Source organism: Cicer arietinum, chromosome 3, assembly GCF_000331145.2.
Source record: "Cicer arietinum cultivar CDC Frontier isolate Library 1 chromosome 3, Cicar.CDCFrontier_v2.0, whole genome shotgun sequence".
Taxonomy (NCBI): Eukaryota; Viridiplantae; Streptophyta; class Magnoliopsida; order Fabales; family Fabaceae; genus Cicer; species Cicer arietinum.
The window spans coordinates 68,640,845-68,651,998 of record NC_021162.2 but is presented as its reverse complement, the minus strand read 5'-3'; the positions used below and the strand labels follow the sequence as shown (position 1 = coordinate 68,651,998).

General features: G+C 30.1%; 4 protein-coding genes across 6 annotated transcripts in view; 3 read left to right on the top strand and 1 right to left on the bottom strand.

The window, feature by feature from the left end:
• Positions 1–965, top strand: part of LOC101513351 (type I inositol polyphosphate 5-phosphatase 4-like) — a 4,338-nt gene extending 3,373 nt beyond the window's left edge. For 2 of the 3 annotated variants that reach the window (XM_073365607.1, XM_073365605.1), the window contains exons 11-13: positions 3–46; positions 378–672; positions 762–965. The gene's annotated coding sequence lies outside the window, so the exon portion shown is untranslated. The remainder of the gene's footprint in view (positions 1–2; positions 47–377; positions 673–761) is intronic. The other variant, XM_073365606.1, reaches the window with a different exon arrangement.
• Positions 966–1,343: 378 nt separating this feature from the next.
• On the bottom strand, positions 1,344–3,174 carry LOC101512807 (uncharacterized). The gene is made up of 4 exons (XM_004493636.4): positions 2,938–3,174; positions 2,799–2,840; positions 2,571–2,639; positions 1,344–1,704 (listed from the first exon to the last, which is right to left on the bottom strand). Exons 1-4 carry the CDS (start codon positions 3,074–3,076, stop codon positions 1,484–1,486), a joined length of 471 nt encoding a protein of 156 aa, XP_004493693.1. The 5' UTR covers positions 3,077–3,174; the 3' UTR covers positions 1,344–1,483.
• A 3,021-nt stretch (positions 3,175–6,195) lies between these two features.
• LOC101512493 (non-specific lipid transfer protein GPI-anchored 26-like) lies at positions 6,196–7,003 on the top strand. Its single transcript, XM_004493635.4, has 2 exons — positions 6,196–6,631; positions 6,747–7,003. Exons 1-2 carry the CDS (start codon positions 6,298–6,300, stop codon positions 6,935–6,937), a joined length of 525 nt encoding a protein of 174 aa, XP_004493692.1. The 5' UTR covers positions 6,196–6,297; the 3' UTR covers positions 6,938–7,003.
• A 1,565-nt stretch (positions 7,004–8,568) lies between these two features.
• LOC101512165 (F-box/kelch-repeat protein SKIP30) overlaps positions 8,569–11,154 on the top strand; it is a 4,451-nt gene continuing 1,865 nt past the window's right edge. Inside the window, exon 1 of the mRNA XM_004493634.4 lies at positions 8,569–8,763. The gene's annotated coding sequence lies outside the window, so the exon portion shown is untranslated. The remainder of the gene's footprint in view (positions 8,764–11,154) is intronic.

Here is an 11,154-nt window from a genome sequence, read left to right as displayed (position 1 = left end):
TTCCCTGAGGGAACTTCAATTGAAATATCAAACTGTGCCACACAAGGTAATAGCAAAAATATATAATTCCATCAATATTTTATATTTTGCTTCGAGTTTAGCTTATGAAACATTCAAACTCTACTTTGCTATTAATTATTTGTAATTCAAACTCTATTTTGATGACCATGAGATCTATTTCATGGAATAAGTTCATGTATTTTTAATTCTTGGCTATTAATTGTGCTTGCATAAGTTAATGAAACAAGTTTTTCAGAAATCTCATGTCAGTAATGGATTTGGCCGTGTCAGTCTGTGAAATAAAGTTTATAGTTGAGAGATATCATGCAAGACTTATCCTTATCATTGTCCTTGATTTGGGATCCCTCCTCTTGTAGGTAGGCAATGCTATGAGGAATGCTAGCCCCGATGGTGATCGATACGGATTTGGATTTGTTGCATTCATACCGTCAGCACATTGGTGATTGTTGGATTGAGATCGAATGGTGCAGAAAGCAAGCAAATTTTGATTTGTTTTTATAACTTCAAAATACCTATATTTAAATTTGGACCGTCCGGTCTTGATCCAAGAATCACCGTGCTGACTGCGTGAGTGCATGAGATTTCTGACTGCAGGCAACATAAATCGGATCGGGACATTCTGACTCTGTTACCCTCAAAGTCCCTAAGAAGGTTTGTCTTTTGTCCACTTTCCTTTTCTTAGCTTCTCTATAATTTTCCTTTGTTAAAGTGCTAAAACTTTCCATGTTTCATTGTTGCAGCTGCAGAATTTATGGGTTTGTCAACACCTATTGACTATGAATATGTTTTTCTGCAGCTACAATCTTATTGGGGGTAGGATAATAGCTATGTGGTTTAACGAAAACTGCATCTCAATTCTTTATAATGAGATATAATGTACTTAACATTGACTCATACCACAGATCAGTAAAGAATAACAAGTGCTATTATTATTATTATTATTATGACATTCCTCTAATATATAACAATTTAGTTAATGTATCTAAAATTGTATAAATCCATCTTTTCTCCCCCCTTCAAACCCTCCAATTGTATAAACTTTTGCAACTCTATACCATAATAGTTTTATTTATCAAATGAATACTTATATAATTAAACTAGTATTTTGAGGATCAAATTACTTGTTTATTTTCTTTTTACTATCACTTACAAAGTTTTGAACGTGAGATTATTAAATTACAATGGCTGTAAAATTAAGCATTAAGTGTATCATTTTTTTACCAACTCATTAGTTAAATCATATTCTTCGAAGATCATGCTTATGCAAAAAATTAATAAAATTCACTCACAAACAATCATTTTTGAATTGCGACGGGTCCATATATAACCATTATTAATTACTTATATAAAGAAAACGAGTGTATAATATTAAGCAATCAGAAAGCAGAAACTAATAAAAAACAATTTAATACATGCATAATGTTTCTATGAGTAAGAATGGTAGCTGTTGCACATTAACAATTTAATGAATGCTAAAAAGCATTACAATTCCTATGAGTAAGAATGCAGAAGGTGACAATGGATATGATGCTGAAGGAGAAGGAGTCAAAACTGGTAGAATTCTTGAAGTTTTAGTAGGAGCTTCTGCTTCTATTGGTGTTGATGATGGTGCCACTGCCCCTGCCTGTGCCAATTTCAGATTCTCATATTTGTATGTTTCATCTACTCCCAAAGTTTTTGAATCTGTTCCAAAGGAATCTTAATATATTAATTTTTTTTAAGACACTTTTGGTGGCCATATTAATTTGATCGGACTCTTGTGAATTATTGTTTCTGTGAAGTAAGCCCAAAAAAATATTTAGCAAATGATCTAAATATTTAAGGGCGTAGCTCTTCCGCAAAAATTCTAGATCTTTTTCAATATTTCAAAATCCGGTAGTGTAAAACTTCAATTCGATAGTAAAAATTTGAATTAAAATGATGTTATCAAAAACTCCAATTCGACAGTGTTTTTTACACATTTTAAATAAACATTGAAGTGAATGAACAATCATCAAGATTTACACTACGAGGATTATATCATGCACCCTCACATTTATATATGTCACCCACTCAAAACACATGAAAATATAATTTTACTCTTTTAACCATTTATAATAAGTTTCAAAATTGATATTTCAGAAATTTCAAATTTTCGAAATAAAGATTATATTTCAAAAATTTAAAAAGGTTCGGAAGTTTCTAAATCTGAAAAGTTTCGAAAGTTTTCAAATCCGTAAATTTTCGAAATAATGATTACATTTCGAAAATTTAGAAAGTTTCGAAAGTTTTGTTTTCAAATATGGAAAGTTTCGAAATTTTCCTATTTCGAAAGTTTTGAATTGTTTGAAAGTTTCGAAAATTCTGAAATTTTCTATTTCGGAAGTTTCAAAAAATTTAGAAATTGTCATTTCGGAACTTTAGAAACTTTCGAATAATTGAAAAGATGTGTCAAAAAATGAGAAATTAAAAAAGTTGAAGATTTTATAAAATACAAAATTGTAATTTTACGTTGATTGAGGAGTGGCAGGTTTAAATATGGAGTGCAGGTTAGAATCCTCTTGCACTACCTTGAGGGCTTAAGGGAATTGGAGCACTTGAAAGGATAGTTGGGCTGTTTGATCCAATAAATCCTGGGCCTGCCAAAACATAACCGTTTTCACTTTCATTATTCAATTCAAACACACCGGAATAGTAATAGTTGCTCAGCATAAATCATTGATATATATATATATATATATATATAAAATAAAATCTTGGGATGAATTGAAAACATAAAAGCAGCTAATTCATAATACTTGGAGCTGGTAAAGGAGAACTTGGCAAAGAAGAACTTGGTGCTGTAACATAGAAGAAGAAAAAAAATACTATTAGAATTAACTTGTTTCTTAGTAAAAAATACTATTGAATTTCAACACGTTGTTAATGGTACTAAACCGTTATTAGTGCTTCCTGTAATGATGTTAGCACAAGGAGTGAAACTCTTGGTAATCATTGAGGATGTGCAAGATGAAATAATTTGTCCATGAATTAAATTTAATGAGGAGATTATAAGGGTTGCTAGTATCAATTTCATTTGTAAAAAATGGGAGGACTAGTTTTGGATGGAAGATGATTAATGTGTGATAGAATGGTATATGTTTAGATTAAAGGGAAGGGATGATTAATTTTATAGTGCAATGGTTCAATTATATTTTGGAGAAGAGAATAATTGTGGTAGATTTGAATATATAATAAAGGAGTTCAACTACCTTGATTATTAATGGCGTAGAGTATTCATGTTAATTTTCTCACTTAGTGTTACAATTTGGTGTGGTTGGCTAGAATGGAGCTTGTCACATTCATTAAAGTTAATGTAAAACTTTATATTAAGTTTGATGATATTAGTTGAATTTTGAAATTTTACGTTTGTATTGTACCATACAATCATGCATAAGGTGGAGAACATTCCTATTGGTAACAAACAAAAAATTTACAAATCACGATGATGAATGATTTGTCAGTAGTTTGAGGATATATATTTCTGTTGTAAGACCTATTTCATCCAATAGGGGTAGTTTGCTCAGATTTTCAGATCTCGTGTTGCCTTTCTTCGCTACATAAAGTTGGTGTAGTAATAATTGAGTTTGAACAAGGATTTATATTTATATATTTTTATTTAGAAAATAGATTTGACACTAAGTGTGAGTAATGGATTTGACACTGAAAATAAAAATATAATTTTAAAAAAATAAAGTGATTAATTAATTAAGTTTGATGTAGTTTATAAGAAGTTGACTTATATCTCATGAGAGTGTGGCTTCAACTTTTATTGTCGATGTGAGAATTTCATTGATAAATAATATATAAATAACTACATGCTAACCCGTGTGTTGTGCGGATATATTTTCATTTATTTAATATAAGTGAATTTTAAATAAATAAAAAATCAATATGAAGTTTTATATCCTAATTATCAAATGATTATTGATATAGTAGTTATATCAATAATATATATTCAATTTTATCAATGTAATTTATACAAGAGAAGTATCCAACAATAAAAGTTACATATAAAATAGTCGAAATATATTTTAGGGGTAAGCAAGAGATTAAATGCACTCTCAATTCAGAAGAAGTTGAAGAAACTTATCATGTTATTAAGTTCAATATTATATATTCTGAAAACCGTATACTACCAAATAAGTAGATGGCAGGTGGAGGCGAAAATACGAAGTTGATTAATCCAGACAAATATATATATATATACTGAGTAGTAATGTGGAATTAATGTGAAAGATGTTGGACGAACGTTATGAAATAATAATAGGAATATAATATAATATAGTGGATGGTGTATAGAATTTGTGGAAAAACTATTTAGAAACTGAGTAGATGAAACTCTCTATGAAGACGTACACGTCAACTTTTTGACTAAAGTGAGAAATATTTACATATGTGGAGGAAATAGTATGAGGTAGCAGCGAAGTTTACTTTAAATATATATAATAGATAGATTTTGTTAGTTTTTTTTTTTTTTTTTGAGATGTTAGCTTTTAGGATCCAAATTATATGCATTGACAATCATAAAGATGGTTATAATATGAATTATTTATTTGCTAGTTAAATTCTCACTTTACTAACTATATTTAGGCTTATAAAAGCTATTCACTAGTCACATTTCTAACTTAGTGTATGTTTGGATTCGCTATATGATTGATTCGATCACATTGAGCCAATGTGATTTTGGAAAAAGATACATTAAATAACTCATATTATTTTGTCAATTCTGTAATGAAACCATACTTAATATAGATTTTTAAAGGTCAATTCTATAACAAAACCATACTTAATATAGATTTTCAAAGTCATTTGAAACTACTTTTTATCATTCAACAAATTGAGGTTTGAAGAAGAAAAAAATCAATTTCACTAAATAGTAGGGTTGTACATGGGTTGAACCAAACCCAAATCAAGTCGACCCAAAAAAATAGTTTGAGACGAATAAATTAATGTAAATGGATAATTCTAATTTTATAAAATAGCAAATCGCTCAAAAAAAAAATTGTGTACTAAATAAAACTATACCCAACTCATTTTATCTATCTTACCCAGTTGACCCGATTTCTAAAAATGATTTGGTTGTTATAAGACTATACACGTTAGTTATTTTAATTCATAAAGAGCATTTTATATAATTTTAGAAATTTTGTAACTATGGTTATATTGATGCTTACAATGAAAGCATTTTATGATAAATTTTATGATTTTAATATTCTCATTAATTGTATATTTATATATATATATAAGTTGCTACAAAATAGTAAAAATAAATTACACTATATTTTTTAGAAAAAATTAAGATTGTGACACTTTTTTAAAAAGAAAAATAATAATCCACCAATAACGATGAAATTTTATAACTATGTACTCAACTCATAAATGAACATTTGAATCAACCCATCTCAATAATGTCCTAAAGAGTTTTTTATCCAAAACAATCCAGTATTCACGGTTTTAATTTCGAAATTGGCCAAATCCAATCTAAATGGCCCTACGTATAGCGTCTAAACAATTTAAATTTTACTGAAAGATCATTTGACAATGGACAAAATAAATTGTGCATTAATCCGGTGTGAAACCAAATCAGAATACAACTCCATCTGTCACTAGAGATTCGTTACCTATTTAACAGTTTTCGTTGTTATTGTTGCTCTATTTTGTCCTTTTCGTGCTATTCTCTGGCATGTATATGTAAAAGCTTTTGGAATAAAGTATTCCATTTTACATGGGGCATGCCTATAAAACCTGCCTTCGCTGTTAAGCATTTGTTCTTGTCATTTTTCAATGCATTGAAATTTTACTTCCCTTTAAGTACCTCACTCCATTAACCATCATAATAATTGCTTCACTAAAAGCGTCAAACATTGGATATGAACACTAATTTCACCACAAATCATCTCAAAAGTAAAACCCATCATGAAAAGAAAATGCTTTTCTAGTCATACATCAACTATTACTATTAGGGACATATCAAAATAGCATAAAAGATAAGAACCATAAGAGAGGACACATAAGGCAACTTTATTAAATCAAATTTGTAAAGTTTCACTTAGATTCTTAACAAAGAATCTAAAGTAAATTAAAGCAAAAAAAAAAGTGTTGTGACACTTTATTTCACACTTCCCTTTTGTCGCTATAAGCAATTATCTAGTGACTTTTCCCCCCATAAAACAATCCACAGACAAAAAACAACCAATTCGTCATTTAAGTATTGACATTTGATCACCAACATTCTTGTCATAGTATCTTAAAAAAATGGCAGATAGAAGAATTGAGATGCTGCTAAGCATGGTCCTTGTTGTAATGGCTCTTCGGGGTGTCACAGTGGCACAATTTGACTCAAGTTGTGCCAATATACTCTTGAGTCTTTCTCCATGCCTTGACTACATAACAGAAAACTCTTCCATCCCTTCCTCTGGTTGTTGCTCACAACTTGCATCTGTGGTCGGGTCACAACCACAGTGCCTATGTGAGGTTGTTAACGGCGGTGCTTCGTCTATTGCTGCTAGTCTCAACATCAATCAAACTCGTGCTTTCGCACTCCCCGCAACTTGCAATGTCCAAACACCTCCTATCAATGCCTGCAGAGGTACATATTAAATATATTTATCTGTCTATCTATCTATTTATCTTTATTTCACAATGTAATATGTAATAATGTAATTTAGAGATGTGAAAAAGTTAATTGGTTATTGTGATTTCAGGATCAGCTTCTACTTCTCCTCCGGTGGGTGTTTCTATTTACAACATTCCAAATTCTCCTTCAACTACGGGAAGTGGTGGAAGTATCCGTGGCCCAACTTATGGAACATCAACTTCTACAAGATTACAATATTCTATGCTTCTTCTGATTATCTTCGCGTATTTCACATTTACTTTCATCACCACAAATTAGGCTGCGTTGTGCACATTTTTGTAAACATTATTACTATTATTATTATTATTATTATTATTATTATTATTATTATTGTCTAAATTCTACTGATTTTTAGTACACCCTCTGTTTTTCATCCTTACTACTTAACCAAATCAGGATTTTCTTTATCATAAATTCTAGCAACTAGCAAGAATTCTTATGTCAATTAAGATCACAATCTTATGCAAGGCTTTCAATTTCAAGTTTCTTATTATTCTCGATCTTTAGGCTAAGTTACTCGATTTTGGTTTCAAGCAAAACCTAAAGTGTGTTTGTTTATAATAGTGAAAAACATTTTTAAAATTTTAGCTCTAAGTTACCATACTTGTTAAAATTAATTAGAAAAAAAATCAAAGTAACTATTAACAACTTCTCATTCTTATAAAAAAATATATGCATTAATTTAAAATTTTAAACAAACACAGTTAAAACCACCAAAAATATTTTTTCTGCGTATTATTATTTTTGTATTGTTATTTCACATTTGATTGAGTCTTTGAATTTATCTATACACATGAATCACCTTTAATGCCAATTTCATTGTGGGGTTATAAGTAATAAATAGTATATTTGTAAAGACTACAAACATTACAAATAATAGGTAAAAAATAATATATTTACATTGACTAAATATATATTTAAATATTTTTTTTTATTAATTTATCAAGTAGCCTAATAGTTAAACTTATATTCTGTAAATTGAGAATGATTCTTAAATTTTTCTCTAAAATTATAAATTTGAAATCATGTTAAAGGATGGAATAACAATTAAAAATACAATAAGTTGAATTTCAAACCGTCCATGAGTAACAATTATGACAAATGAGTCACTTATTTTCAAATAAATTAATTATTATACGAAAAAGGGAGTAATAATGTTTACAATCAAATAAATATATTGATTAATTCTTGGACCAAATAAAATCAATAGTCAATATCAACTTAAATACACAAAAATATACATTTAAATTAATTAATCCAAACATATAAAATACATATTTATAAATTAATCAATCCATTTGAAAAAATTTATTGATGAGAAAATAACATTTCTTATGCATATATCAACATAGCCAGCTATGGATTGAACGAGGATACAAGACCTCTCATACAATGTGAATTTGTTTTATTTTTCTTTATTAAACTAGGTTGAGCACGCGCAACGCAATTGACATGTCATGTCAACCTATGTGAATTTGAATAAAACCCCTTGGACCAACAAAAAATAATATTAATAAAAGAAAAACGTTTTCGAAAAAAGTGGAGATTCGAGAAGGTGGTGTAATGTAGTAGCAGAGAAAGGAAAATAAAAGGATTTAAGAATATGCCAAAAAATTATTCGTATGAAGAAATGCAATGAATGAGTAGTAAGTCGGAACACGCAAGACAATTAAGAAGAAGTTACCCAGCTAATAAGCGCGCAGCAAAAATAACTAACCTTACACACCAAGATTTATTGTCATTCCTATAATCTCTATTTACTAATTTAATTATTTAATAAATATTTATTTATGTTATTATCCTCATCTATTGTAAAGTATTCAATCTTAATGGGTTTGCATTTCTATCTCACAAACAAAATCTCAAAGGAAAGAAAAAGAAGAGGAAGTAACACTTAAACACAAACACATTCACATTAACATTCATATTCACATTGACTCTGTAATTGTGAAGTGTTGTTTTTATTTCACCTTGCCGTTTTCTTCGCCCTTCGTCTCATCTCATAATCCAATTCCTTCTTTTGCCTCTCTCTCTTCAATCAAATTTTCCGATTCCTTTTCTTCTTCCTTCCTATTCGTTGCCAGGTAAATAATCTTCCGATTTCTCTTTTATATGATATTTAAATTATTATTTTAAAATAACTATATAATTTGAATCGTGAGTGAGGGTTCGTTGTTCATTTTCAATTTGCGTGTATTTTAGGACTTGATCGAATACGCAATTCTTGTACTTAACCCCCTTTTTTTTGTGTGTTCCTGTTATTGTTCTTTCAACTGATGGTAAATGTTAGGGCTTGAACCCCAATTTGTATTCTAAGAATTCTGTGTTATTGCTTCTGCATTAAGTGATTCATGAATTCAAAAACAAGGTTAGTGTGTGAGTATTTTTTTTGTTTGTAAAACCTATTTGACCTTGTTCTTGATATTATTCTTGGTAGAACTGAGTTAGGTCTTTTTGTTGCTCCATAGTGAAGACATTATTTTAGGGTATTTTTGGGAATTGGTGGTTTTCTTCTGTCAATTTTCTTTTTTAATCTATGCACGGCTTGTTATGAATGTATTGCATTTTCCTCAAACTTGGGTGTTCACATGATGATCACACTTGCTTTTCATTCTGTCTCATTCTACTGTGTTGTTGCTTTGGGTTCTCTCTGCCATGGCCAATGAACGATTTTTATGGCTTTCTTGTATATGTTTGATATGGTGTACTTTTTCAGTTGAATTCATTTTTACAAATCAATATTTCTTTTTACATTTGCTTGAGAGCATCTCCATCCTAATGTTCAATTTAAGTCATTCTTGGTTTTTGAAATGCCAGAGAAATGTGTTGCTCTATTTTGTGCTTGTACACAAAAGAAGTTTGGTATGGCCATTTTATAATTTCAACGAAAGGTGTCTCTTACATTGATATTCCATTTTTTATATCCTAATTTATGCTTTTATTGGTTGTGTCATTTGGGTTTGACTAGTTTCGGAAACTTAATATTAAACTAACTCTTCCTTGACTCCTTACTATGCATTTTGCTATATTTTGGAATCATGGAACATAGACGTGTAAATCTAAAGTTACTGCAACCTAGAGAGGGTCTATGTAACTATTAATAACAGGTCCATGCATGTGAATGCAACAGCTGTGTGGTTATAACCTACCCAAGGTGTCTGATATGTCAATAGGCAAACCCCCTGGAACCAAAAGAAGAAAAAAAGAAAGGAAAAAAAGTTTAAGTCTGTTTTTGAGCATGATATAGGGATTCAATCCTCCTCGTCAAATAACCCTTATAGAACCTATCGTTCCTCTCTATAGCTGTTAGAATGGCGTGATTTGTGTTTTGAATTGCACGGTTTGATACAATTCAGCACACCAATGATTTGCATCATGTGATGAATTATAAATGATTTAGAACTGCGGGATACATGTGTGATTCTGTGCAATTCATATCACCTATATGAATTGCATGATTCAATGATTTGTTGTTTCTTTTTCTCCTTTATTACTTTTCTTTAACTAATTCTCTTCAATGAAATTAAAATCTCAAATAAGCTTAAATTGTTAAATGAAAAGAAACTAAAAGACCTCTACTGAATGCACATTATTTATTTTTTAATTGCCATGTTTTCATTATTTAGAAATAGGGGTTTCATACAGTCAATGTTAGACTTCACAATGCACCCTCTCTAAACGATAAAACACTAAGTGTATCATAGAAAGAGGGAAAAAGCTGCTGGTTAGTTGTTAAGGGATAGTTAGGTGTTCATGTAACCTTAGGTTAGTTATTTATGTTGTAAGATGGTCCTATGTGGTAAATAGGACCTAACCCTTCCTTTGGGAAGTTGGGAATTCTTTCAATTGAAACTTGTAAACTAGAGAGTGTTCTAGCATGAGGGGATTAGCATCCTCTGTGTTTCTTTCTCTTTGTTATCAATAAAACTATTTGGGCGAATAAACCCTGTTTCCCTAATCTTGAATCTTCAAGGTTATGATTTGCAAGTTCATAACAATTGGTCCAATTTGCTGGATTTTTTGCCATCGAATGACAAGTGGCCGCCGGACTTTTGCAAGTTCCTAGCAGCTAATAATGCTGTTACTTACTCCCACACCCATATGTTTTCATTTTGACTGATGACATATAATTTAGCTTTTGGTTTGTGAGACTTGTTGTAAAGTTGTTTTCTGAATTTCTTATTTAAAACCATTACATCAATCACTTGGAGTGATAAGGTGACTTGGAGGTTTGGGATTAGGAGCATAGGAGTTGGACCATTGGAGTGATAAAGAGGTCACGAGTTCAACTCCCCATTAACAAATAACAACTAATATCCAACATGTGCCATTAAGAAAACATTAAGCACTGTACATAGTTGACTGATACAAAAGAACCTATTATGTATGAATGTCTAAATTGTCAATATTGCTTCCACCTATTAGTTATTCACCAATTATAAATTATATTCAATTTCACAGCTCGATGTTATTCC

Excerpts from the sequence above, each read along its gene's own strand:
- LOC101512807 (XM_004493636.4), bottom strand. The coding sequence starts at position 3,076 with ATGAAATTGATACTAGCAACCCTTATAATCTCCTCATTAAATTTAATT. Across the intron at positions 2,841-2,937 it reads TACAGGAAGCACTAATAACG|CACCAAGTTCTTCTTTGCCA; the intron begins GTTTAGTACCAT and ends TCTATGTTACAG. Across the intron at positions 2,640-2,798 it reads TTCTCCTTTACCAGCTCCAA|GCCCAGGATTTATTGGATCA; the intron begins GTATTATGAATT and ends ATGTTTTGGCAG.
- LOC101512493 (XM_004493635.4), top strand. The coding sequence starts at position 6,298 with ATGGCAGATAGAAGAATTGAGATGCTGCTAAGCATGGTCCTTGTTGTA. Across the intron at positions 6,632-6,746 it reads TCCTATCAATGCCTGCAGAG|GATCAGCTTCTACTTCTCCT; the intron begins GTACATATTAAA and ends TTGTGATTTCAG.